This window comes from Micropterus salmoides, unplaced genomic scaffold (genome assembly GCF_014851395.1).
Source record: "Micropterus salmoides isolate LMB-PRFRI ecotype aquatic unplaced genomic scaffold, ASM1485139v1 Ms_hic_scaffold_17, whole genome shotgun sequence".
Classification (NCBI taxonomy): Eukaryota; Metazoa; Chordata; class Actinopteri; order Centrarchiformes; family Centrarchidae; genus Micropterus; species Micropterus salmoides.
The window spans coordinates 21,995,116-22,021,007 of record NW_024040817.1 but is presented as its reverse complement, the minus strand read 5'-3'; the positions used below and the strand labels follow the sequence as shown (position 1 = coordinate 22,021,007).

General features: G+C 40.2%; 1 protein-coding gene across 3 annotated transcripts; it reads right to left on the bottom strand.

Annotated features, from left to right (window-relative positions):
* Positions 1-435: 435 nt before the first annotated feature.
* On the bottom strand, positions 436-23,618 carry tbc1d5 (TBC1 domain family, member 5). Of its 3 annotated transcripts, none has more exons than XM_038724274.1 (23): positions 23,480-23,618; positions 17,825-17,876; positions 17,263-17,381; positions 16,366-16,423; positions 16,137-16,245; positions 15,823-15,912; positions 15,391-15,465; positions 14,187-14,254; positions 13,834-13,936; positions 13,335-13,423; positions 13,143-13,193; positions 12,838-12,907; positions 11,828-12,000; positions 11,590-11,732; positions 10,745-10,851; positions 8,637-8,722; positions 7,350-7,663; positions 7,142-7,204; positions 5,560-5,768; positions 5,256-5,355; positions 3,259-3,338; positions 2,877-3,137; positions 436-1,634 (listed from the first exon to the last, which is right to left on the bottom strand). In XM_038724274.1, exons 3-23 carry the CDS (start codon positions 17,360-17,362, stop codon positions 1,398-1,400), a joined length of 2,586 nt encoding a protein of 861 aa, XP_038580202.1. In that variant the 5' UTR covers positions 17,363-17,381; positions 17,825-17,876; positions 23,480-23,618; the 3' UTR covers positions 436-1,397. The 3 variants fall into 3 exon arrangements, with proteins under 3 accessions (XP_038580202.1, XP_038580201.1, XP_038580203.1); XM_038724273.1 differs by having other exon boundaries at positions 436-1,694; positions 23,480-23,611; XM_038724275.1 differs by lacking the exon at positions 7,142-7,204 and having other exon boundaries at positions 436-1,694; positions 23,480-23,611.
* Between the last annotated feature and the right edge of the window lie 2,274 nt (positions 23,619-25,892).

Below are 25,892 nucleotides of genomic sequence, written 5' to 3'. Positions count from 1 at the left end.
TTTCTGTGAAATTTGCTACAGACATATGGTGTAAAACATTTCCTCTAGCGCCATCATCAGATCAAAACTTCAAAATGTCCAATACTTTGGTTTATCAGTAGAACACCTGAAAAAGTAATGACATTCCCAACAGCCTCAAGCCTTTGGGTTTCTTGCCAATTAGCATGTTATTACGCTAAATTACAAAAGTAAACATGGTAAGGAGATCAAAAGCTCTAGATCATCTACAAAACGGACCTTGTTGAAAGATTTTTGTCCAAGGTCAAGAGTGACCTTTGAACCTAAATATTGTCAACATTTTCTTTGACAGCAATATACAGCAGAGTTGTATACCAACTTTGTAGTGTGTGTACACACACACACACACACACACACACACACACACACACACACACACACACACCACACACCAAAAAAGACACAAGAACTTCAGTGTGTAGCAAGAGCGATGTCGTTTAATTGGTCTTGAGTTAATTATGCTGAATGGGCAGCTAGAGGGACATTCTTTATGTGCGCTGCTTTACATGGCTTCCACAGGACACGAGTACAACTCAGTTGTAATGTGAGAAATGAAAACAGTCAATTATCACATTAAAATGTCCACATTGGAATCAATTTAAAAACAAAAAGGAACAAAATGACTTCTTCCATAATTTAATTATTTGTATTCAGAAAATGAAAGGTCTGAGGGTTAAAAATATGTTCTTAAAAAGTAAAAAAAAAAAAAGCTAACAAAAAGGATAAGATCACAGACTCAGGTTTTGTTTGGTTGAGAGGAGAATAATGGTCAGAGGCACTGGGGGAGAAAGCTGCCCTTGACAACTGACAGGAGGGCTTCATCTTTTCCTTTGAGTATCAGAGAAGAGCGCTTCCTCTGTAAGGACAGACATAACACAGGCAGAAGTATGGCCAGATCCCCACATTCAGAAGAAAAAGGGTATCACACTCCCAATCATTACAGTAAGCTCATAAGGAGAGAGTCCTCCCCTGTGGAAAAAAATTGCAGTCTGAGGTCCAACTGTTCAGAGTAATCATGTAGTGACAGGGTACGAAGTTCACTGGCGCCCTCTCTGCGTAGAGCAGGGCGCTACAATTAAATAGCATGAGTGACAGGACCCAGCGAAACGAGGAGACAGGCATTAGGTAGATGAGATAGCATATAGCATCAGCTCAGATAGGACTGAAGTGGCACAGATGACAGGTAAAGAAACAGAGTATAAGGTATTTGTGACTCGAAGGGTCACAGTCCACATGTGCAATTTTTAGCCAACAGTAGCTCTGGCGGCACTCCACCAAAAAACTGAAGATTCCAACCTCTGATCTTAAGTGATTTCCTTTGGATCACATCCTCTGAATGGGATATCATACAGGTATAAGAGGAGGAGTGATTTGCTTGTTCACAGGTCGTTCGGGTTGACGATGGTAAAGTCAGAGTCCTTGCTGTGGGTGGAGCCTTCGTCTGGGCTGGAGGAGCCAGATGTGGTGCCTGCCGTCAGGGGGTCATGGAAGGTCCCGGCAGCGCCCTCGGGCTCCATTCGCACCAAGCCACGCCCTCGTCTGATCGGAGGGGTGCGTTCGGCTGCAGCCCTTCCTCCTCCTCCTCCCCCCCCCTCAGCAGCCTGCAGGTCTTCATCCTGGGACACAAGGATATAGTCATCCCAGTTCTTACCCTCGGAGCCCAAGGAAGACGCCACCTGTACATAAGACATGGTGAGAGGCGTCAATTGGACAGGACAGTCCTGAAGTGGCAGCAGAAGATGTGTGTATATAAACCAGGGCTGTTTAACCACCGTCTGCTGCTTGTTTGGCCCTAAAGCTCAATGTATTCAAATGCAACAACACTCTAGGGAACAGAGTTGCTGCATTACGCAGCATCATTCTGGGTTTGATTCATTCCTAATGGGATAGCCTTAGTGTCACATGACCTAATCTCACAAAGAATACAATTCCGGAACAAACATTGGATCATTTTTGCACACAGGGTACAATTCAGTGCCATGAAAATGATCGGATTTAAAGATACTGAACGCTGGATCAAAAGGTCAAAAACTAATCCTGTCTGACCTGAGTGTTTTAGTTACAGGTTTTTTTCAATTGCTAACATGGATTGGTCAAAAGTGAAGCCACCTTTTCAAAACTTTACATACAGTCTGCGTTACAGTTAATCAGTTAAACTCACCTCCAAAAGTCAGTCAAACACTTCATACATGTCTCCAAACAAAGTTGTTCAAAACAGTGGCAACAATTCTCACTCAGAAAGCATTCGTCACTCGCAACTGACCTAAAAAACACTAACAGAGAGCATTACATAAATGATGATCCTTTAGCTCTGAATTCTAAATGATTTTTTCACATAAATCAGTGTATATATCTATATATATATATATATATATATATATATATACTATATATCTACATATATACTATCATACATACACACACACACACACTATCATATATACTATCTATATCTATATATACACACACATCTATCTATCTCTCTCTCACACACACACACACACACACATATCCATCTCTGTTTTGAATGTGTTTTTAACACAGTGTGTTAGCATTTCAAAAAATGTGCTGAAAATAGATATTGTTTTGCAGGTGCTAGAGTAGTAATGAGAGAAGAGTTCATGGATTTTGGAGGACATGGTCATTGAATGGGTTTTGTGTGAATGCAATGAAAAAGGATTCACATTTGTGTTGACATACACTTGTGTTTCGCTGACTGTGTGAAGAGTTTTGACAATATGAATTAAGATTTGACCAATGTGTGTTAGTAACTGAAAAAAGCTGTAATACCAACACAAGCGCTGACAGTGCAAAGCTCTAATTCCAGCAGCCTAAAAGAGGACTGATCAACAATTAACCTGCTGTTCAGGTGGGGTCATTGCTTGCTCCTCCTCTTCTTCTTTCTCATCCGTGCTCACACTCCCGTCAAGATCAGAGTCCCGGCACCGCCTGTTGTTTTCTTGTTGTGGGTGGTCACTGAGGTGATTGTTGGCGTTCAGAGCAGTTTCAGCAGCTGCTGTTAAGGTGTAGTGATCGTCAGCGATGGTGATCTCCTCGTTCTCTTCTGCCTCCAGCTGGCTTTGGTTGAAGCGCAGCGATCCCTTAAGGATGTCTTTGATCTGACAGGATACGGAGCAACAATGTTACAGAAACAGACAGGCAAACACACATATCGAGAGTTTAATTACAAAAACATATCACAAACATTAACATGTACTCCGCATGCATGCTCAGACTCACCTGTTTGAGTCCCGCCAGGGAAACCAGGACCTCATCCTCTTTCTCCAGGTGCTCTTGGAGAATCACTTCCTGGATTTTACCTGTGGATACATAATAAGCAGTCACTCACTGAGATATATAACAAGCCACACAATTCCCTCAATCAGTTTTTTGTAATAAATTGGAACCATGCATTTTGGAACCTAGAGCTGAGTCCCAACAACCCCAAATATTTTACCAAGAGCACTATATTTTCTCTTTAGTTTAGTAAGTGATTGAAATTTGATATTTTGTTTCACTACCAGACTTCCCACAATTGAGCAAAATTTGTTGTGTCCAAAGCATATGCATTCATTTCTTGTTTAAACAGGATAGACAAATAAATTGAAAAATGTCTATGAAAAGACAAAAAAAAAAGCACAGTTAAGTGAAATGAACAGAAAAAAAAATAGTCGAAAATAAATAAATATTTAAGCAAATAACACAGGCATAAATGTTTGATTTAATTAATGAGAATCATAAACTTAAAATAAATTTGCAGTTATTTTTTCTATTAAAAGGGGCTATATGTAGTTTTTCCAATGAAATCGCTTATTAAAATAATCATATATTCACTTTTTTTTGTCAATTGGCTGTAGCCTCACTTACAAATGAAGCACACACCTGTTTTATCGGTTACTTACAACAGCCGCTATTCTGCCTTTAATGTGAGGACACCGCGTCAGGATGTAGCCCTGTGCCTGCTCCTGAGCCTCTCTCCGACTACAGCAACAACGCCGCAGCTAACTAATGCAGTCCACTAACTCCACAAAACAACCGGCTCCGGTGAAAACAATAACAATAAGCTCACCGGCTAACGCCGACCACTTGCTACTGTTATCCGGCACAAACACTATAGTTGAACGTTATGACTTCCACATAACTAACGCGACCCATATTACTATCCAGTGTACCACCGATATTATGTCAAAGTGTTTTAGATTGCAAGAAATGATGTAACGGTACAAAGAAAATATGGAGCGATTTGTTTATACTAGCCCACAGTAATGCAAGGCATGGTCAGCTAGCTAGGTTAGCATGGATCCACCTCTCAGTCACTATAACTTACGTGACCCACATGATATACAACACTGCAACATAATGCACCGGACAACACCACATTAGAAGACCCATCCACTACAGTAATCATCTAAAACATTTAGTTGTATTGACATTGTTGAGCCTCCAGTGAAAGTTACACAGACTTACTTGAGTTTACAGCATGTTGGGTGATGCTGTCTCCCTGTCTGCCTATAGCTGCTGTCACACTGCCTTATTTTCCAGGAGTATTGTGCCAGTATGCCAGCTTGCTGCCCTGTATGAGCTGGAAACGTTGAAGTAACAGAGCCTGAATATGTGAAAAGCACAGCCGCACGCCGGTGTTTCCTAATCTACTGCGGGATCTCTGAATGAAAGCGGTTGTGTTTCGGATTATGCTCAATCATGAGTTCAAGCAAGCATGCGTGCTAGCTCACACCTGGTTGCAATCATAAAACCACACTGCTAGTAGCTGCTGAAAACTACATATTACTACCCCCCTTTAAGCTATTTATTTTGTTGAGAAAGAGGGACTGAAAAAAGATTTTACTTAATTTTACTCGTGCATATTTGTTAAAAAATTCAAAATAATTATCTTTTTTTAACAAATATGCACGAGTAAAATTAAGTAAAATCTTTTTTCAGTCCCTCTTTCTCAACAAAATAAATAGCTTAAAGGGGTAGTAATATGTAGTTTTCAGCAGTCTACCTAAGATATGTTAAGACTGTCTGGCAAGGGGTTGTCATGTTCTGACCATAAAGAATAGTTTAAAACCACAATTAACTATCTGGTTTCTTCAACTTTCACTTTGACATTTATCATGATAAGTATTGACATTTTTGGCCATGTCGCCCAGCCAAATGTTCAAAGATTTTTTAATTTTGTTTTAGATGCTGAACATTAGCATGGACATTTGACCACATGCTTCTAGTGTACTCACAGATGTGACTGTTCATCATCTTGGCACAGTATTTGCTCATGGCCACCAGGTCATTGATCTGGCCCTGCAGGAATGATACCTGGGCTTCTAGGTCCTCCTCCTGTTGACAACACACAAAGACAGATCAGAAGAAATAAATTAAAGCTGGGGGGAAAAAAGGGAGCTTGGTAACAGAGGCCGAAGAAAAGGATTAGAAACCCGAGACAAACAGAGAAAAAGACAGACGCAAAGACATGTAGGCAGTCTGACAGCCTGAAAAAAGAAAGGTTACTAGAACAGACAGCAGGTCGAGCAAGCAGCTCACCATCTCTTTCTTGCCCATGGACTTGCTGTGGGAGCGAGAGCGACTGATGTTGAAGAAGGAGTCTTTTTTGGTGGCAGAGAGGGGCGGAGATGAAGTGCTGACATCGCTGCCTCTGGAGGGGGGAAGAGGCGGGGAGGCGGTGGACTGACCTCGCCCACCAGAGAGGCTTTCTATGCTGGGAGAGGAGCTGAGCGTCCTGGAGCTTTGGCCTGAGAAAGGGACAGAAAGAGAGCGAGGTGGAGGACAGACAACAAAATATTAAATGTAATAACAATGTGCACAACTTACAATCAAAATAATCTAAACATATGATCTTAAAACCTTATGTACTCATACAACAGCATAATACTGCTTGAGCATGGATGTTCATTCCTGACCTTGGGATAAGTATGTCTGATAAAATAATTTCAACTGCCACCTACTACTTTTGAGGCCCTTTGCTGATGAAGACCACGAGATGTGGTTAACAGTTTAAAAAGTTAGTAAGTGGACCTTAAGTAAAAAATTTTGTCACATAATGCTACTGTTTAGGAAGGTTAAAGAAGAGGCACAATGCTATAACTGTCTATATATCTTAAGAAATAATGAGATGTTACATTCTTTTAGTATCTCATACTTAAATTAAGGAGTAGAAAGGTTTAACAAGAATCTGAAGTCTCGACTTTGCAATTGGAATAATAATAGAAATTGGCAGAATTTAACCTATTAAATATGCATGAAAATGATGCATTAATAAACTCAGTTAAAAAAGGTAATTAAAATAGCCACTTAATAACTATGTCCTTATTCTGTCTTTAAATTATGAATTAATACCCGAATCTTAAAATGGAATAGCAAAATTAATGTAACTTTTTAAACTTTCTTTTTGGAATTCCATTTACCTATGTTATCTATCACACAGGTATGTTTTGTGATCGTCTTTAATTCAACACACACACACACACACACACACACACACACACACACACACACACACACACACACACACAGGAGCTCTCATTGACCAGCTGTTTTGTGTATAGTTAGACCAATCAGTGCTCATGATGCTGCCCTGTGAATGATGTTAATTCACGTTTCATTTAAATACAAATTTAATGAATGAATTTATTATTTCCTATTTACAAATATGATTTTTTTAAAGTGATTATAGTTCAACGCTGTATAGGCAAACATTGTTTTGCATTTTTCTTTGTCAGGGCAAAGAAAACAAGCAAATACATGACACACAACAACATTTACAGCCTCTGTGACTTAGAAACAAAGTGCACACAGCAAGCTCCTGAGCACATGTTCAAAACAATGCTGACAGCAGATGCCACAACACATCCATGATATTCATGCCATCAACTTAATTTCCACCGATGTAGCTATCTGTGATCTCCCTCTGCTGGTTAAAATGCACTCTTACATTCTCTGGACTCCAATGTCCATTTACTCTACCTAACTAGCATCTAATTAAGAAACAGGAACAGATGACCGAACAGTGAATGCCAAACTTTGTGTGCAGACATGCAACAGCAGTGACGCAAGCATGGACAAACAGGGGGCGTGTCACACAAGCGGTGGCCATGGTAGCATTTACCTTGTGTGTCAGAGTGAGTCTGGGCTGGGAGAGAGACCTCAGACACTCCACCTGAAACTACATCTAACAGACAGGAGAGTCAAAGCGGTGTGTACTGGTGTAAATCTGTACATGCACCTAATTTAGCAGTTACATAACAGCCAACAGAAATGCACAAATTAGTCGTTGGTAAGTAAGAAGCGTCATCTGTGTCTGTCCTGCTGCTCACCTTTGCTGAGGTGGACAGGCATGCTCTCCGACTTGAGCAGGCGGTAGTGCTGACTATGGGCGTGGCCCTGGGTCTGTGGAGGGGCATGGCCCGATGGGGGCTCAGCCAGTGGGTGAGGCAAGGTGGGCGCAGGCACCGAAGCAGGCGAAGTTGAGGAGGAGGAGGAAGAGGAAGAGTGTACCTCACTGTTAATGGGTGAGACACCGCTGGACCCGCCCGATATGGCCGGAGCGATGAGCTTCCTGCCAAAGCTCAGCAGGCTGCTGGAGACCTTGTTGATGTTGAGGGGGGCATTTTTTGTATTGGAACCAGAGCTGAAACGAAAAGGGTATGTTGAGGTGAATAAGAAACAACAGCCTACAGACAGCAATACCTGTGGTTTTGTGCATATTTTAGACCTTTTTTTCTAAAAACGGTGGATCCTAGTTACTGATTATCTTCCAAACCACACTTCAAGAGTTTTGATTTCTTTCCTTTCCAGAATGAAGCTCAACTTGCAGAGACATGAAATTAGAGTGAATAGAATCCACCACAGTGAACAATTCAGCACCTTTATGTTTTGGGTAAAGCTGTTGCAGTAGCAAAATAACAATGGACTCTTCAACAAGAGAGATTTAAGAGCTGGCTGTCCTAAGGTATAGCATTCTTAAGCTCTGTTATCAGAATATCAATCTCAGATGACAAACTAAAAGAAGACATGGACACAGCTAAAAAAAAAAAGATTGTGAAATGGATCACTTCTTGCATTAAGGAGATCTTGAACCTCACAGCATTCAGTTCTTCTATGTGCTAACAAGACCAGTTTTTAAAGCTGTTCCTACTTGTAGCTGAACTGCTAACATAACTTTGACATTAAAAAAAGTGTTCACTGTGATGCACTGCCAATCTCACGCAATTTTCAAGTCTCTGTATTTTCATTGGTAGCAAAATTAAATGGAAGCTGGTTCAAAATTGGGTGTTAAGACTCAAGTACCTTCAGAATGGTGTTCTCTTTATTGACAAAGAAGAAGAGTGACATGCCTGGAGATTCATACAAACAAACAAGCTCCACCTTGAGCTTGTTTGTTTGTATGAATTGCTCATATGTACTGACTCAGAAAACTTCAAGCCACACTTTTGTGCTGCTGTAAATTGAAGCAAACCACAATCTCTGCTCCCTGTGAAGCCACTTCAGAAGTCTGCAAGGGGATGAGTGTTTCATACTCAAAGTGAAGCTCCACCCAAAGTCTTTTAAGATAAGATTGGACAATTTTCTGACTGAGAGAAGTGTGTGGGTATGTGTTTTACCGTGTCTTGTTCATCAGGTCAGCCCCCCGTGTTTTGTAATAATCCAGGTTCTGCTGGAACTGGTAGTTGACTGGTCGTGGGTTGTTCTACAAGAGGAGGGACAGAATAAACAATTTTTGTGTTAGCAAATTTACAAGTCAGGAAAAATGTCTGTGGTGTGCGTGATAAACATGAGACACGTCAACCTAAAATCTGCGCATTTCTGCCAGTGTGTGTGCACGCATGACTACGTAAACAAACAAACGCGTGGCTGGATGTTTCTGAGTCAGTACATATGAGCAACAAGCCTCTTTTCACACCCTCTTATTAGGGATGATGCCCCCCCAGGTGTAACTGTGATGTGGACGTGCTGTGACATGGTCATTCACCTGGGGGAAACACTGTCATGTTGGATAAGCACCTTCATGGATTTTCATTCCAGGAGAGTAGCGGACAGGGGTGTGGCGAGTTGTTGTGTTTTACCGTACGGGTCAGTGTTTGGAGTAGGAATAGAAGATGGTTTGTACCGGGACAGTGAGGCGTTAGCTAAGGTCAAAGAACCGGCAACGTCAGATGTAACATACAAAAATTATCCTTCTGTGTGTGAGGAGAAGTAAGAGAGAGTGACAGAAAACAAGGCCTCTGATTTAGTGTGTGTGTGTGTGACAGAGAGAGAAAGAAGAAAAAATATGCAGAGGGCTGCGAGATATGGCGAAATATATTACAATACTAATTTATGCTGCTACATCCTGAATACATATTTTTGCACTTGTGTTACCTTAGTTCATGTGTAAATGTGCCAGAGTTCTAAAGATGTCAACACGGTCTTGTTTTCACTCTCACTGACTTGCAATCACAACAGTCTAACACTACAAATAATTATTACATCATTGTAACTACCACCAGTAGCCACTACAGTTACACAGTAACAATTATAAGAACAAAAGTGTTGTCATGTATAGACTCCAGTGTCAGGGTGGTTCCCCCTTTAACACTGGACCATTTCACAGTTTTTCCACTGCATTTAAATTCATGATTAGCAATAATGTTTTTTTGGGCAAAAAGGCTCAACAAACTGTCATCTAGCTGAAATCAAAAAGCCAGTTTCTACTCGACAAGACACTGGTGCCGAACAGACCTTTTGTAGCACATACCAATGCTGATACACAACCTCAGGTCAAGAGTGTACATTGATTTGTATTTTGAGGTCTGTCTTGTTCCCTCTGTGTATATATACCAATGTATTATGGGAGAATATTTCTTAAGGTGTTTTTCCTGGTGAGCTGTGATGTGATGTTTCATAGTCATCTTGCAGAATTTTTCACTTCTCACTTTCTGGTCACGGTGTGCTTCCTTTTTATGAGGCATTGTCAGTAAAACAGTCCAACAATGTATTAGTGATCTGTGACGTTCTCGACCTTGATCTCTAATATTATTTAAATGTTGCGGGTTTTAACAGGATTTAAAAAGCTTTATTCACGTGTTACATACTGTCTATAGAGTCTTTCTCATCACATGTAAATATTAAAATGCACTATTTATATCTGTGCAACTTCCTCTTTCTTATTAACTGGTTCATTGACTGCACCTGCGCTTCATGCGTTTCCTGTAAGTGCCTTAAAATGCCTGACGTGTAAACACTGACATGTGAGGAACTGAAACATTTGCCAATTTTAAACACACCTAAGCATTTTTTCACAGTGCAATAAGACTTTTTGGTTTACGTTACATGACTGTTGTTCGAGGATTTTAAGCCAGTGTTTTGGGTTTCACTTCTGCAAATCTCCTCCTACCTCTGCAGAAAACAAGGGAAATTATTGTGTCATCACAGTAACCCTTCTCTGCTATAAGTACTGAATAAAAGAAGAAAGAGTAGGAACATTCAGCCAAAAAACTAAAGCTCCAGGAAAACTTTTTCATTTTATGTGGAACATTTCTCCCTTTCTCTTCTCCATTTTAACTTGTGACCGGCCAGTCATGATGAAAGTGCTTAATGTACCACGCCGGGAGTTTCAGGGTAAATGAAGAGTAACCAGCTCAAACATTACCAGTAAACTACACAGCTGTTGATCTTTAACTGAATCAACATGTATAATCATTTTCCAATTAATTAGGCTAGTGTGGCTTACTCTGGGATCTCGGAGGAAAAGAGCCTTTTGCAGCAGAGAGTTGATGTCTCCTAATGGAGGGTAATGCATTAGCAGGCCCAGGCAGGTTTGGAAGTTACTAGCAATGACTGAAAGACAGAAAAACAAATGCAGTATTAGTGATGCTGTGCATTGATTAGACATCTAACCTCAGAATCCATTAAAAGATAGTTATATTTGCACTGTGTCAAGTGGGACATGTTTCAGAGTTAACTAGTATCTCCTGGTTAGTTTGAAAAATGTGATCTTTAGGTTTTAGCATGTTTAAGCAAGACACAATGTGGGACAGTCCTCCCTCTCAAACAGTGAGCTAGCTGCCTATTCAACTCATAGAGAATGCGCTCTGACTTCCAAAAACATGATTGCACATGCTTTGACAAATAGTTCCAAAGGGGAAAGAAAAAGCTTTAGAACAAGGCTGCCATACCATGAAAGCTTCGTCTTCGTTCCAAGGACACTTAACTGGAATAGCACTACAGTGCGACTGATCAACAACATCATTGTCTTTTGTGTTCAGTGTTTTCGACTTTGTAATTTAGTTTTCCTCTCATGAGTGTGCTTGGACATGAAGCTGAAAGTGCAGATTGATTGTATTGGGATTCAATGGCACTTAAACAGAGACGATGTTTGCCAACATTAGAGCTTGAAAACCATAATCCTGCCTGTATGTATGGCAACAAAGATCTACTGTATTCTATTTAAAGCAATATGACTGATTAAATGAGGTGGAGTAAATCACATTGTTACAGGTAAGTGTTTCTTATAAAATGATATAGAAAGACAACACATGGTGTTATTGGATTATTTCGGTAATAAATGTAACGTACGAGCGTCTCGGATGTAGAGCAGCATGGCCACAAAGATGTAGTCCACGAGGTCTAGAGTGATGCTGTCACCAAACAGGGCGTCCCACACCACCAGTAGGTCCTGGAGCGGAAACTCACGACCGAACAGGAGGCGTACCCACCGGCTGCAGGACAGACAGAGAGATGGAGTAACTAGACTTGTGTACAGCTGAGGGTCAAGAAAAGTTAGACACAGTGAAGTAAAGGTGTAAATACTGACATGCCATAGATTTGCGGGGCAATCTCCAGCCGGTTGAGGTGCATGTGCAGTTCAACGTCATGCTTCTTCACCAGCTGGTCCTGGATGCGGTTGACTTTGGTCACTATGGCAACAGATGGCCCAGAGTCCTGGGGCCGAGCAAATGGGATGCTGGTCAGCATCTCTTCTTTACCCTGGAGCAGTAGATCATTATGTGATTAGCATTTCATCGTGCAAAAATGTATTAGCAGCATCTATGTCCATATGTCCAACATTCACCAGATAAGATGAAAAGGAGCAATACTGACAGATACATGGTTTCTTTTTAGTAGTGTTGTTTTTTGCTATGAAGATACTGGAAAATTCATTAAAGTTATAAATCCTGAAGCTTTTTAGGAAATCAAATTTTTGCACTGTATTTGTAACAGTGACCATAAATCGAAAATGCTTTTACAAAACAAGACAATGGTCATTTCTGTCAATTTTTTTTAACAATGAATCAGTTTGAAATATTAAAGACAGTAATGGAACAAACAGCAGCAGTCACAATGAGCTGTTAGATGAAGAGCTGCAGGCGACAGGCTGCACTCCTCCAACTTCTCTATAAGGTAACCAACTCTTCACAGTGCAATGGTGTGTGGAAAACTACTTCCATTGTGCGCAGCATAAAAACAGATCACGGTTGCAATTTTTATTGACCACCTTTATTAAAAACAACTTGAGTTTATTTGGCTGCCCTGTAAACACATACACCAGCTGCTCTTGTTATATTTCTGACAAAGTCGATTCTCAAAGAGTGTTTGCTGTAGCACTAGCTGTTACCCTGGTAACCACGGGTGTCGTCTAATCATCTGGGACTGAAATCTTGAGGATTATAACTTGAAGTGCTAACAGCCTTACTTCAGCATCCCAAGTATAATGTCATGTCTTCTGTGCAGTCATTATAGCGCAATCAGTCAATATTGTGTTACAATTCACAATAAATTATTGTAATTTTCAATGTCAAAGGCAGCTCTTCGGATCAAACTGACCTTCCTCACTTCCCTCTCAAAGCTGGAGAACCATGGCTCTGCTGTCTCCATCAGCTGTGAGAACATGGCACTATAGACAGAGGTAGGTGTGTGTGTGTGTGTGTGTGTGTGTGTGTGTGTGTGTGTGTGTGTGTGTGTGTGTGTGTGTGGAGAGGAGACAGAGAGAGAAATATAATGAGCAAACAAAGAGGGGACACTGTGAGATGGAAACAGGCATGTAAACCAGTTCTACATACTATTTGAAAAGTAGTGAAATAGATGAATATGAACTCTCGCCATCTGTCTGATATCAGGAGTGTACTCACTAGGCATCGTGCTCAAGGTACTCTGGGTTCAACAGACATTTCATCTCCTCACTGCGGAAAAGGAAAAGAGTTTAAAAATGAATCTTTCCCCAGTGTAATTGCAGATACATTATGGCTTCTGGCAGCAGGTCTAGCAGTGTTTATGGCGACTAAAGGGTGACAGATTCAGTTTCACAGCTATGAGGAACTGACCTGGGGCTAGCCGTCTCGCTGGCATGCTGGAAGGCTTGATGGTCACAGTGCAGCACAAACACTATGGGAGCTAGCAACTCGTGCATCCCCTACAGACAGAGGTAGACCGAGTAAAAGACATAAGAGGACAGGGGAGAGAGAAATTATGGCTCATTTGTGGTCAGTCTTTCTTTAATAGTGATGCACGAGATTTCTAATCTGTGGTGACAGGTTTAATTTGGATATTGTTAGGCACTGCCCTGCCATGTGTCACTTCCAGTTTGCAAAAAAGATGCCGTCTATTCATTCACTGGCACCTGTTACAGACACTGATAATGATTAGGTTACAACGGCATTTTGGTCTTTTGTCTGAGCTTGCTGGGTACTGAGAAACACACACACACACCTCAATCAGAGACATCAAGAGACCCATTTTCAAGGACATTTAAGAAAATACAAAGATGTCGGACTTTTACCTTCAAGCTCTGAATGAGCTGTCGTGACAATCTGTCATTCATACCTGTTTATACAATAACTGTTCATTTTCTCTGGCATAACAGAAGAGAATGTCCGTCAGCTTGGTCCTCACATCGTCATCCTGGAAGTAACGAATCTCAGGAAACCTTACGCAAACAGAAAGAAAGAAAGAAAGGAGGTGTTGAATTTCGTGCTTTCAGGTGTTAAGTTATATTTAAAAATGAAACAACATCAGGGTAGGTTACGAGATTCTAATCCAATACACGTCTTTTTGTCAAATTCAGCCAATATCTGTCCGTGTGCGTGCTGAATATAAATCCGTTGTTTATACACAGCCTTCGTATACCCCACCTTCAAAAAAACTAAATAAATAAACAGAATGATAGATATACTGACGTTCTCAACACGTCCTGTTTGATCATCCCCTTCAGCTCTTTATCTTGGAAGAACTTGTTCCACAGACTCTGGACAGGAGAAGAACAACAATATAACAATAAAACAAACATTAGTCAGTGGGATTTTAAAACTTTTTTAATTTTTTTCAAACCGTTTCTACAACTTTTCAAAGCTATTACTCACCCAACTCCATTTTGCAGCTCGGCCCTTCACTGCTTAATAAACGACTGGTATGGTAATTACAGAAGTGACCAGCCACTATGGTGTAATTCAGCGGCTCTTTGGGCATCAAGAGTGTGTCTAAAATGTCCTGGTAAGTTCTTAAATTCCTTTGGAAATTTCTTCGAAAAAATATGTCTTACTTTCCTCAATAATTACTTGCTACTAACAAAGTTCTGAGACATCTAGGTAGTTGAATTGAGTTTCTAAGCAGTTATAGATTTCTTCCTTGAAAGAACTGTTCCATTTAAACCCAAGTAATGTGTTGAAATGTATCCTTACACACAGATTTTACAATTTGCATGTTCAGCTAACCTGCAGTGTACTGACCAAAAAGACTTAACTAGCAAGTATTTTGATTTAATGGAATACAATCTCTAGTTTCCCTATAATTAGTACCAAATTACATCCTTTCCAGGACATGTCCCTGGAAATTGTTGCCAACTTTTCTAGATGGCCAATGACAGCTCTAGTTTAATTTCTATGACTTGTTATTTATCCACCCATCTAGTGTATATCATTTTTGTACATAACATTTACTTTTTGTGAGTAGCACAAGGGCAACTACAACTTAAATTTCGTTAAACAACCCTGTGTTGTAAAATGATACATAAATCTGTACCTTCTTATCTCTCTGTTATTATCAGTGTGGCTTTCTGAGTGCATGTCATCACCCAATCAGAAAAAATAAGCAATAAAGTAGCAGGCAAATTAATTGTGAGATGAAAATTAAATGTTAGAAAAAACAAAATTAGTTTCTGAATATTTTCTCTTTATTAACTGCCTAATCCATCATCAGTTAAATGGCTTTGTAATTTAAATAAATCTGTTAATGAATCACCAATAAGGAATCACTGAAATATTCTATAGTTATTGCAACAACACAGTTTGGAGGAAATGTATCATGGTCACACTTTACATGCAAAATGTGAAACATCTGACTAACAAAGAGAAGGCAACTGACACCACACACACACACACTCACCCCCTCGTCCTGGGACAGCGGGTTGTTGACCACCAGGTCCTGCTGGCCTTTAGCCTTGCGAGGGTTAGTGATGTGCTGTGTCCAAAAAACAAACAAACAAAAAAAACACACAAAAAAATCCCACACAGATGTCATTAACAGCTATTCATAGATCAGCTATTTTCTAAACGGCTGCATTGCTAGAATGCATGGGACTCGAGTTTCCTTAACTATAGCAGCAAATACTGTATATATGCAATTGTAAGTTTGTTTAGTTAAAACAGTGAGTAGTGATTTAGTTCCTAAAAAATAATTAATAATAAATGAATACAATAAATAATTCAAACTGACCACCACATCACATGACACAGAAACACAAAAGGCTATTTCGGGTGACCTTTTAACAATTTTCTCATCATGCTGAGGGAAACTACCACATGGAGGCGCTCTCACCATCTCTTTGATCTTCTCATACTGGGCTCGGAGCTCCTGAGTCTTGTTGATCCACTGATCCTTATCTTCTGGAAGAGCCTCCAGGTACAACTGCAGACAGTCAGTACACAGGTTAGCACGTGCTACCTCAACAAGAAGAGTACCTAAAGTAGTCAAAGTAAACGGGCACTTTTTTCAAAACTAAACTCCAGGCCGCTGTTTCCACCAAAGAAGGTCTGCAAGCTGCCAAAACTGCAGTCTTTTCCGCGGCAGAGAAATTGCCAAAGCCACTTTAATCAAACTCGATGGGACTGCTTGATCCATTTGGCAGTTACCTTCCAACATACGCTCCGAAAGCGACTGCTTCTCAGTCGACCATTGATGCCTGCCTGCCGGATCCTGGCCAGGTAATTACTGTTGAGGAACAAGTCGTCCCATTCTTTCCTGAGGGTGTAGGAGGGGGGAAGGAGATTTATGAGCTTCTCAACCCAAATTGGGCACAGTATTCCATCTAATGTGTCAAGGCCCAAGAGTTTATGGTAAGAAAATACAGGAAACACTCACCTGTATGAGAGGAAGGTTGACTGAGACTGTGAGTAAGTGCTGCTGTCAAGAGATCCTCCTGTTACACACACACACACACACACACACACACACACACACACACACGGGACATGTAAACAGCCAGTACTGAGGAGAAAAGCTAGAAATCAATCATTTTTTAAAGCTTGTGAACACAGGATCATAAACAGAAACATAACCTTTGACAACTACCATAATAAGGAACTGGCCTAGTTACTGCTTCCAAATGACCCCTCAGTTATTTTTGGGGATTCTATCTCCACCACATCTCTGTGTGGTGGAGCAAAAAAAAAGGGCCAGAAGCAGGGAAAGTGACGGCAGAGAGCAAAGCACCGTACTCCTCTTCGTCTTTATTGGCGGTAATAAGTCTAATTTGGCCTGCAGGTGAACATGCATTCAAGTCGGAGAGCTGTCTATCAACATTAGTTACAGGAGTAGATCATTCCACAGGGACACTCAGCATGAATATTCATCAGTTCCACAACATGCCATCCCCCAACATTCTCTCTCTCACACGTAAACATAAAAACACCCTCAGCCTGGGGCCGTCGCCAGCCACGTCTGTTGACTCACACTTCACAGTGAGCTACAAATTTATTTTTTAATATCTCTTTTCATCTAGAACTTCCAAGGTATCAAGACTCTACTCCACGCCTCGTCTACTGGTCACTCCTCTGAGTGTAAGAGTCGGTTTAATTTGCTAATATAAATCTGTGGAAGGGGCTACTGACGGGTGCTTTTACGAAGTGATATAACAAAATAACTAGAGCCTGATCAAGGACCAAACAAAACAGAAGTGCTGGTATGTGTTGGTATGAGTCTAGGCACTAAATGTCTTGTATTTGAGAGTTTAAATCCAAATCTAGAGAGTTGACTTACTGCTGCGGTTCTTGTTGAAATTATGGAGCGGGTCTAAGCCTGTCTCCTGCTGCTCGTCTGTCTGGAGTGGGTGGCGGGTCTCGAAATTGGGGTGCTGCATGACGGCGACCCAGCCAGACCTGGAGAAAGTAATAGGAGACCAGAGAGAAACAAACATAATTCAATCACAGGTTAGTAAAACAGAACAGCCAACAGGTCATCTAGAGTCTTGCAAAACTACAAACCAGGTATCTTCAACCAAGTCCAGTTGCTATTGACTTTAACCTTCCTTGGATAACTATGACCTGGATGACTGAAAACCTTCACAGACATACAAACCAAAATGTAGCTCACATCACTTATGTCAAGAAAACGCCAAAAACTCCAACTGACTAACATCTATTGATAGGGAGACTGACCTTCGATCAGAGCTTGTGCTGACAGGCATCTGCTGGGGGCTCCTTGAGCAGGAGCGAGTGCTATTCTCTTTAACCTGACCTCTGACCTCTCCACACTGCAATCAGTAAAGTCCCCCTGCTACTAACATTAAAACACCCTTGAATTGTGCAATCTCTGGACTTACTGTCACAGCCTTTTGATCCTCCTCAGCCAAGACTCAAAAGAAAAAGAGGACTCTGCAAGAAGAAGAAGGAGCAATAATGAAACTCAACACCATTCAACAGACGAGGAAAATATAGAAGAACAGTGTTCTTAAAAGGCCAAAAATATTACCCGGTGTTGTGAAAAGGCATGTGTACCACTAACACAAATGAAAGAAGAAAACAGTTGACAGAAAAAGAAAACTAATGCACTTGTAAAAACCATCCAGTGGACTACTATGTGACCTAAGATGCCTTTTAACTAGGGCTGGGCAATAAAACAATAACGATAATTACCGTGATATAGTTTTCTCAAAAACAATTTGTAACAAATGTTCAATAAATAAATAATTTTAAACACAATGTAACTGTAGAATAAAAAAGGGTAAACTCATCACTTTACATTTTAGAATGGCATTTATTTTTATAATGAACAAGATGTTCATTATATACCATAGTTATTTTGAGGATCAAACTGGGACATTTAATGTAATGAATATAATAAAAATGAATAAAATAATATATAAGACATGGCTTAATAAATATTTATAAATAGTTATCACAGTTGTGGTTCTTCACATTGTGATGATCACAAGGAGAAGTTGCTGTTTACTCACCTTTTGCATTTAACGCAAATTTGCTGCATAAAATAAAAGAGTGACACTGATTATGGCCAGTGAAGGATGGCTTAAATTAACAAGAAGCACTTGAGCTGCCTGATGCCCCGCCATGCGCACTGTGATATATTAAACATAAGAAGTAATGCTAATGAGGTCATTAAGAAGGCAAATTAATGCATTAATTAAATATTGTGATGCCAACAGACTGGTCTTCACGTAGACAATATTAACAGCGTATCTGAAGTTATTAAGGAACTATTACAGTTTCAAGATAATTTGTTGCTGCTCATAAAATGAAAATGTGTGCAGCACAGAGCTTCAGAATGTAATCAGATCATCTTCTACAGGGAGAAGCTGTGATGGTGGTATGAAGTTTCAGTAAATACTTTTGAGTAATATCCACACACAGATAATTTCCATGCCATGCTGTGTCAAAATATACTGTTTAAAATCACAAAATCAGACAAACCCACTACCACAAGAGAGAATGCATCAACAAGCAATAAAACATGGGTAAAAAAATATTTATATTAATATCTATTAGAGCTGCATTAACCAGTTTATTGGTCCAAACATTTGCTGGTTACAGCATCTCAAATTTCAGGATTTCATGCTTTTCTTTGTCTTACATAACTGTTAATTATGTAATGTCAGCTGATTTAGGGTGCAGTGCAGTAGGGCTGGACAATAAACTGAATTTATCAAATTACCATCATTATGAAACTTTAACAGATCTAAAATTAGTCAATTTCAATAAGTAGTCTTAATCCCTTGTAACAACACCGATAATTTACAGCAACCATCCCGACATCCAACCAGACATTCAACCAGTGAGGCCACATTCCAGTCCAGAAGGCCAGAAATGGTTATACTGGTTATACTGTAACTAATCATGACAATTATTTCAGAAGTTAACCAACAGCAGCAAGAAAACGATGCACTCATGTAGCAATAAATACTTAGTTCATAGTTACTACTGAAGGAGCACTTAGTCTCATAATAACATCTGCAGCAATTCTGATAATCAATTCACTGTTAAAGTCATTTATCAAGCAAAACATTTTCTGGTTCCAGCTTCTCAGATGTAGACCTGTGATACTTTAATCTGTTTTCTATGTTCATAAGTTGAGAATCTTTGAGTTTTTGACTGTGGGGTTGAACAAAACAGTCTGAAGGTGTCACTTTGGGCTGTTTGCAATGGCCTTTTTTCCACTATTTTCTAATACTTTGAAGACTAAACCATTTGTTAGCGCAAATTATCGTGATGAGTTACATCAGACATATTGTACATCGTGAGAGGTAAATGTGACCATAATGACTTCAGCTCAAATTGCCAAGTTGAGCAGCAGACAAAGACATTATTGTAATCTATATTGCAGTAGTCTGAAGGTCTTGATTATTAGTAAAAAAATCTATACACTAACACCAATGTTTAAAATAAACAAAGCATTACAAAAAAACATCCATTCAAATCCCCACCAGGTAAACTCTGAGCCAACGCCTTTCCGCCAACAATCAGTTACATAAACAGTGATGAGAAAAGTTTAACTTTCTTTGTAAGACATCACAATCTAGGTTAAACTATTCTGCCTCCATTCTTTATCCGGTTTGGGATGATTCCATGTTTATGAATATGGTTAGCCTAAGCGCGCTTCCACCGAGCATTATGTTTTCTTTCGCTTTATTAATTGTGGAAATAACACAACAAAGGCATCTCTTAAACCTATTAACCATGTGAATGGAACACCGCTCGATAAATCAGCTGCACATGCAATCAAAATTGAAATAATTTTATATGCATAATGCATGTGCCTGTTTTCTTCGGAAACATCTGTTCTCCTCGAAGACTAATGCTCTCCTTAAGTCAGAGGGGTTTTTCTCCCTTCCCTCATTAAAAGAATATTATCCCATAAAATAATCTGAACTAATCCACAACTATAGGGAAAGAATGTTGCCAATAGGTATCTCCAATAATAGCCTGTTTTCCGAGTTTTACTTTAAAAGATTGGCATGAAAGATTGATCAAACTCTCCTGAGCAACTTCAAATATAACAGCAGCCACAAAATATGAATTCATATCATCGCTATCTGAATAAAATTTGCATTGCACAAAGTGTCAAAAGATATTTTGAGGAACATTTCTCCCTACAGGCCTGCAAACACACCCAGCGCTTTGTCCCTTATTTCCAAAAATAAAAAGCCATTCTAAACTTTCTAAAGAGGCCTTCACAGATCTCTCCCTACTACTTGTGCTTTGATGTGGCATGTCTTGTGTGTGTAAGCCTTTGTGAGTGAGTGACTGAGTGACTGAGTGAAAGACGACGCCAGTAAAAGACTTGAGGCCTCGCTGTGTTGGCACAGTCTTCCCTGAAGCAAGTCTTCTCTTAGCCTTCTGCTGCCTTCATTACCTTTTCCCAGAGTTAGGTGTAAAACGACATCCTAACTTTACAACATAATAATAAAGGCAAATTAGCTCCTGCATAATTTAATCCACAGCACCTGGAGAGACCTCAATAATTCAAACACGAATCTTTCATGAAATAATCAAATCAATACATAATGAAATGCATAAATAAATCAACAGACAAATAACACAGCGTCCATCTGTTCTGAGGTAGAAGATCTGTTCCTGGGATTAACTACAACAACAGCCCCATGAAGCTAAACCCAAACAGTAGCCATTACGTTATCTTGTTACACACATCAAGATTTCTCACCCATTTTCTTTTTCAGAGTTATCGCCTCAAGCTTGATTTCAAAGGCGCAAAGCCAATCACGTCAAGTCAGACGGCCTCGCTCCGAACCTCTTCCGTTAATAATCCCCAATGCGTGCCACAAAACATTTCACTTCTCTTTCCTTTAACAGATAGTCAGTCTGAAAGTAACAGTATCTGAGCCCAAAACTTCCCTCCACTCCTTTGATTTTACACTTGATCAAAGGCAGGCAGCCTTCTTTCAGAGTCACAGATCAGCTGAACATCAAAGGGGACGAGGGGTTCGCCTCAATACAGGAGCCAAGTTGACAAATTCAAATTCACTTCGGCTCCTCTTCTAAGAGGCAGTTTTTGTTCACGTATTGGCCGGACAACCACATGCTAAACAGATACGTTCAAGTTGAGCTGGAAAAAAACACACACACAAAGAAAAGCTTCAGCCCGCTCCATGCTCATTGGTCTAAAGGCACAAAGGCTAAACTATGCTGAAACTAAACCCAGATTAAACTGCATTAAGTGTTTAGCTGAAGTGCCTGCAGAGTTTTCATTTGGAGACATCTGACTGAATTACAACCGCAGTCCCTCTGAAATGAACAGGCTGTATGCTTGTTTTCAGCTCTGGAAAGTGCTTTCCATCATTTCTCATACAAGTCCAGACTTTTAAGTAATTTACTAATACTATATTAGTCATTGGCTGAACCAGACCACTAGTCTTCATTTCAGCTCATTGTCAGAAAAGGCTAATCGTAAAACTGATTCAGAAAAAAAGAAACATGGGCTCTTTAGGAGATGCATATTCAAAAAGGATTCAAACAGCGATGAAAGGAGCTGTCACTGGCAGCTACAACAAGAGCGGCAGATTGCAGTTCAGTCAAAAACACCCCAGCTAAACAAACTCACATGCCTCTTCTTCAGCACACAGCAACAGGCCCAGAGCCTTCATAGTCACATGCTGCGCAAGAGGCTGAGAACATGCTTGGGACCTTGACCTTGGCCAAATACTGAGAACTTGCTGGGTCTTGACTGATTCAATTACCAAATACATGACAAGAGATAAAAATTTGACTGATATCTGTCTGTATACAAAAACTAGAGCATTGGTTCCCAACCTGGGGGTCTGGAGCCCTACAAGGAGTCACAAATCTAAGGGGTTGTGAGATAATCAACAGGAGAGAAAAGCAGTTAAAACATATTTCTGCTTCTCTTTTTCTTCCAGACTGTTTTTTCTTGTGAATTACTGGACATTTTGCCTCATCTGGGCTCTAAAAAACTATAACACAAACAAACAAAACATAAGTTGAACTGTTCACAACTCATTGACTTAAGCAACTGTACACAAGTGCATATTATTTTACAGGTCACAGCCCAAAAAGGTTGGGAACCACTGCACTACAGGAAGACTTGCGGTGCAAGAAGAATGAGGAAGAAACCTTTAAACTTGCAGGAACATCATAAATGTCATCACCACTGACCTATTTCCTCTCACTACACTTGATGTCAGAGCAGACCCAACTATTGTCTTCCAACAAAACAGGCATATGATCCAGTGTAACTCCTTTCCTATGGTTCAAAGGGTCAACAACATAGCTCTTGGTTTACTCTAGTCAGAATAGCCAGCAAGCACTCATACTACTTTCCCTGCGCACATAATTGTACTCCACTGGTTCTAGGAAGTGTGGGCAGATGTGTAAAACCGCATTAAACCATGCAGACAGGCAATACTGGTTGTTACCAAACCTCTGCACTGCTCTGAACCCATCACTAAATCTGTCAGGCAGGGCGGGCCAGCCCGAGGAAAGGGTCTGGAGGCACGATGCACCAGTAAACCTACAATTTTGACACCATATTTCATAGCCAGCATTGATAATGTATCTATAATCTGACGTATAATGCATGCAGTGTCCGTGTAGCTTGACCGCAGTGGATGACTGACGACAACCAAAAGGATTATCGATGCAGTCGAGGCAAAACGCCAAGCAACAGCTAAGCTAGCTTGTGTCGGCTAACAATGCTAAATGAAGGTTAAACTAGTTAAATGCGCGTACAATGGCACGCTGTAGCTGTCCGCGCTGACTGGGTGTAGCTGCAGGTGACAAGAAGCGGGTAAGATAACGTGACGTTATTAGCCTGCCTGTGTTAGCAAGTTATAACCGAGCCCATGCACGGGCCTGTCCTCACTTCCGACACACAGCTGCTGCTAGCTGGAAGCCACAAGACTAAGTCGTTAACACACGCAAACACGAGTGTGAGTGGTGCAGCAGAGTCATCGATAACCCTCTGTGGGCTGTCAGTGTGGTTGAGATACCTGTTAAGATCATGCAAGACTCCTCATTCTGCTGTGTGCCCCGGACTGTCTCTGATTTGTAAACAGTGGCGGGTCAGGCGGATGTGCTGAACAACAGCTGACTAATCATGTGACCGGGGAGTTGAGCCCGACGGCGCCGCTGTCTGCAGACGTGCTGCGCTGATGAGCTCCGCAGTTTAGTGCAATGAAGTCAAACTAGTTTCCACTCGTGGGGCGTTTAAAGTAACTCTGCTGTGCTGGTTACTTTATTTGAGTATTTTCTTCTACTGCCACTTACTTACAACATTTCAGTGGGGTATTTAATAACCTACTCCACTAATTATTTGACTGATTTAATTACTAGTTGCTTTACAAGGAGGCTATATGTAGGCCTATTTAGTCGTACAACTGAAAGGATTAGTTGATTAGACAGAAAATTATTTTGCAACTATTTTGATAATCGTTTGATTACTCAAATTCAAGATACTCTTTATAAAGTAATTAATACATTGCAACTAATGACTTAATAAATTGTGTAAATCATGCATTAAAGCTTTACAGATCAGTTATTAATAAGAACAACGTTTGGGCTGCCAGGTTATGGAAACTCTGTGGCTGTTGTATATCTACTATTAAATATAACTATTTTATAAAATAACCAAATCTGCAGTTATATTTTAATTAGCTAATTGGTTGTTGAGAAATTGATTTCTTTTGGATCCTCTGCAGCTCATTCCCCTATTAAAGCCTTATAGAGGTCAAACGGTGCATTTGGAGGAGTTTATCCTGCTGGAGGAGGATAAAAACCAACCAGTGAGACAACCTAGCAACCTAAAAGTTTTCCTTATTAATGCATATAACTGATCAATAAAGCATAAAGCCATAGTGAACGACATATTAAGATTTAATAAAGTAATAAGATACAACCTATAAACCCTTTAAAAAAGCTGCCAAAGCCCAATGTTATGATGAACTAAGTGTGCGATTTGGAATGCAGCATTAGTCTCACAGACCACAAACAGGAGGACTCAGATCCCTGTCCAGATTGTCCCCTTTGACTAAATGGCAATCGTGATGAATGCCACTTGCATTGTGCTTGCCACAGCACAACCGTCTTCTGTCCCTCTTCAGTCACATATCCAACCCATTAGACAGGTCTGGAAAATAATTCTTGAGATTTGTCTCAAGATGTCTTACTACTTTAGACTGCAGAGATAAAACTGAATAGGAGATTGCAAATTCAATTGCATATTTATCAGCACACAAACTGTGGCTGTCAGGGTCCGTATTTGAATCAAAAAAGCAGCAACATATTTCGGTGTAGAATAAAAACAAAATGTGTGGTAAGATTGTGAACAAAGAAGTAGAAAGAAAGAAAGAAAGAATGCTACAGTGGATGAGCACAAGGTTGTATCACACCACCAAGGAGAAATCAAACACATCATGTATAAGCAGGAACAGTGAAGGGGCTCTACAACATGAGGGTTAATTAGCACAGTTTTATAGAGACTTAATTGCAGCAATTTCTGAGGTCAGACAAGTCAAGATTATCTGTAGAGTGCTTTTATCATACACCCACATCTCAAAGTGACAAAACAAAAGGCACAAAAACAAACTAAACCAAAGCAGCGGGACAGTCGTGATAGGAAAACGGCAGCAGTCCCTGTGAAAGTGTATACAGGTGGTGACATTAAATAGCATTAATGAGTCAAATGCGCGCATTGGTAGTTGTGTGTGTGTTTGTGTGTTGGTGGGGGTTAACACAAAGCAGTCATAATGACCATCATCGTCATTACCATCATCATCATCATCATCATCATCATCACAGGCATGGCATTTCAAGAGCGCCATTATCATCATTATTATAGCTAATATTACTGATGATGAGGCTTTTCGTGGCCTCTTGTTGGCCCTGACTAAGGTATCACCATGGAAACAGATGACAGAAAAGAGCATTTATTGAATTACTCTATAAAGCTATTCTGACCAAATGGGGCTTGAATGTTGCACTGTGAAAAGTCCTGAGGAGAGACAGATGAGACTCCGGGGCAGAGAGGGAGGCAGAAACGCAGAAGGAAAGAGCATTGGAGACAGATAAAATAAAAGAAGAATAAAAAAAGAGACAGAAGATGGAAAACACTGGCAGCATTAAGGGCCATGTGATTGTGCAGAGACGCATAACCACTGGTACAGAGAGCCCTAGTGATCAGCACAGAAGAATATTGTCTGATGGCTGGACACAATGACAGCAATTCACCAACATAGACACAGTCATATAAGAGGAAATCATCAGTACTAACTCTATAACACCAGTACAGAAAGCGGACATAAGAACCAATTATTTAATCTTTAATGGGTCTTCCACAGCAGGCCTTCTGCTTCCTAAAATAGCTGTCTGATAAATGAGCTTCATCTCTTATTTACTTCTCTGCTT

Bases quoted from the DNA above. Each gene is read 5' to 3' on its own strand.
- tbc1d5 (XM_038724273.1), bottom strand. From the start codon at position 17,362: ATGCAGCACCCCAATTTCGAGACCCGCCACCCACTCCAGACAGACGAG. The intron at 16,424-17,262 runs GTAAGTCAACTC...TGTGTGTAACAG, and splicing joins TTTCAACAAGAACCGCAGCA to GAGGATCTCTTGACAGCAGC. The intron at 11,733-11,827 runs GTCAGTATTTAC...TCTGTCCTGCAG, and splicing joins GCCCCGCAAATCTATGGCAT to CCGGTGGGTACGCCTCCTGT.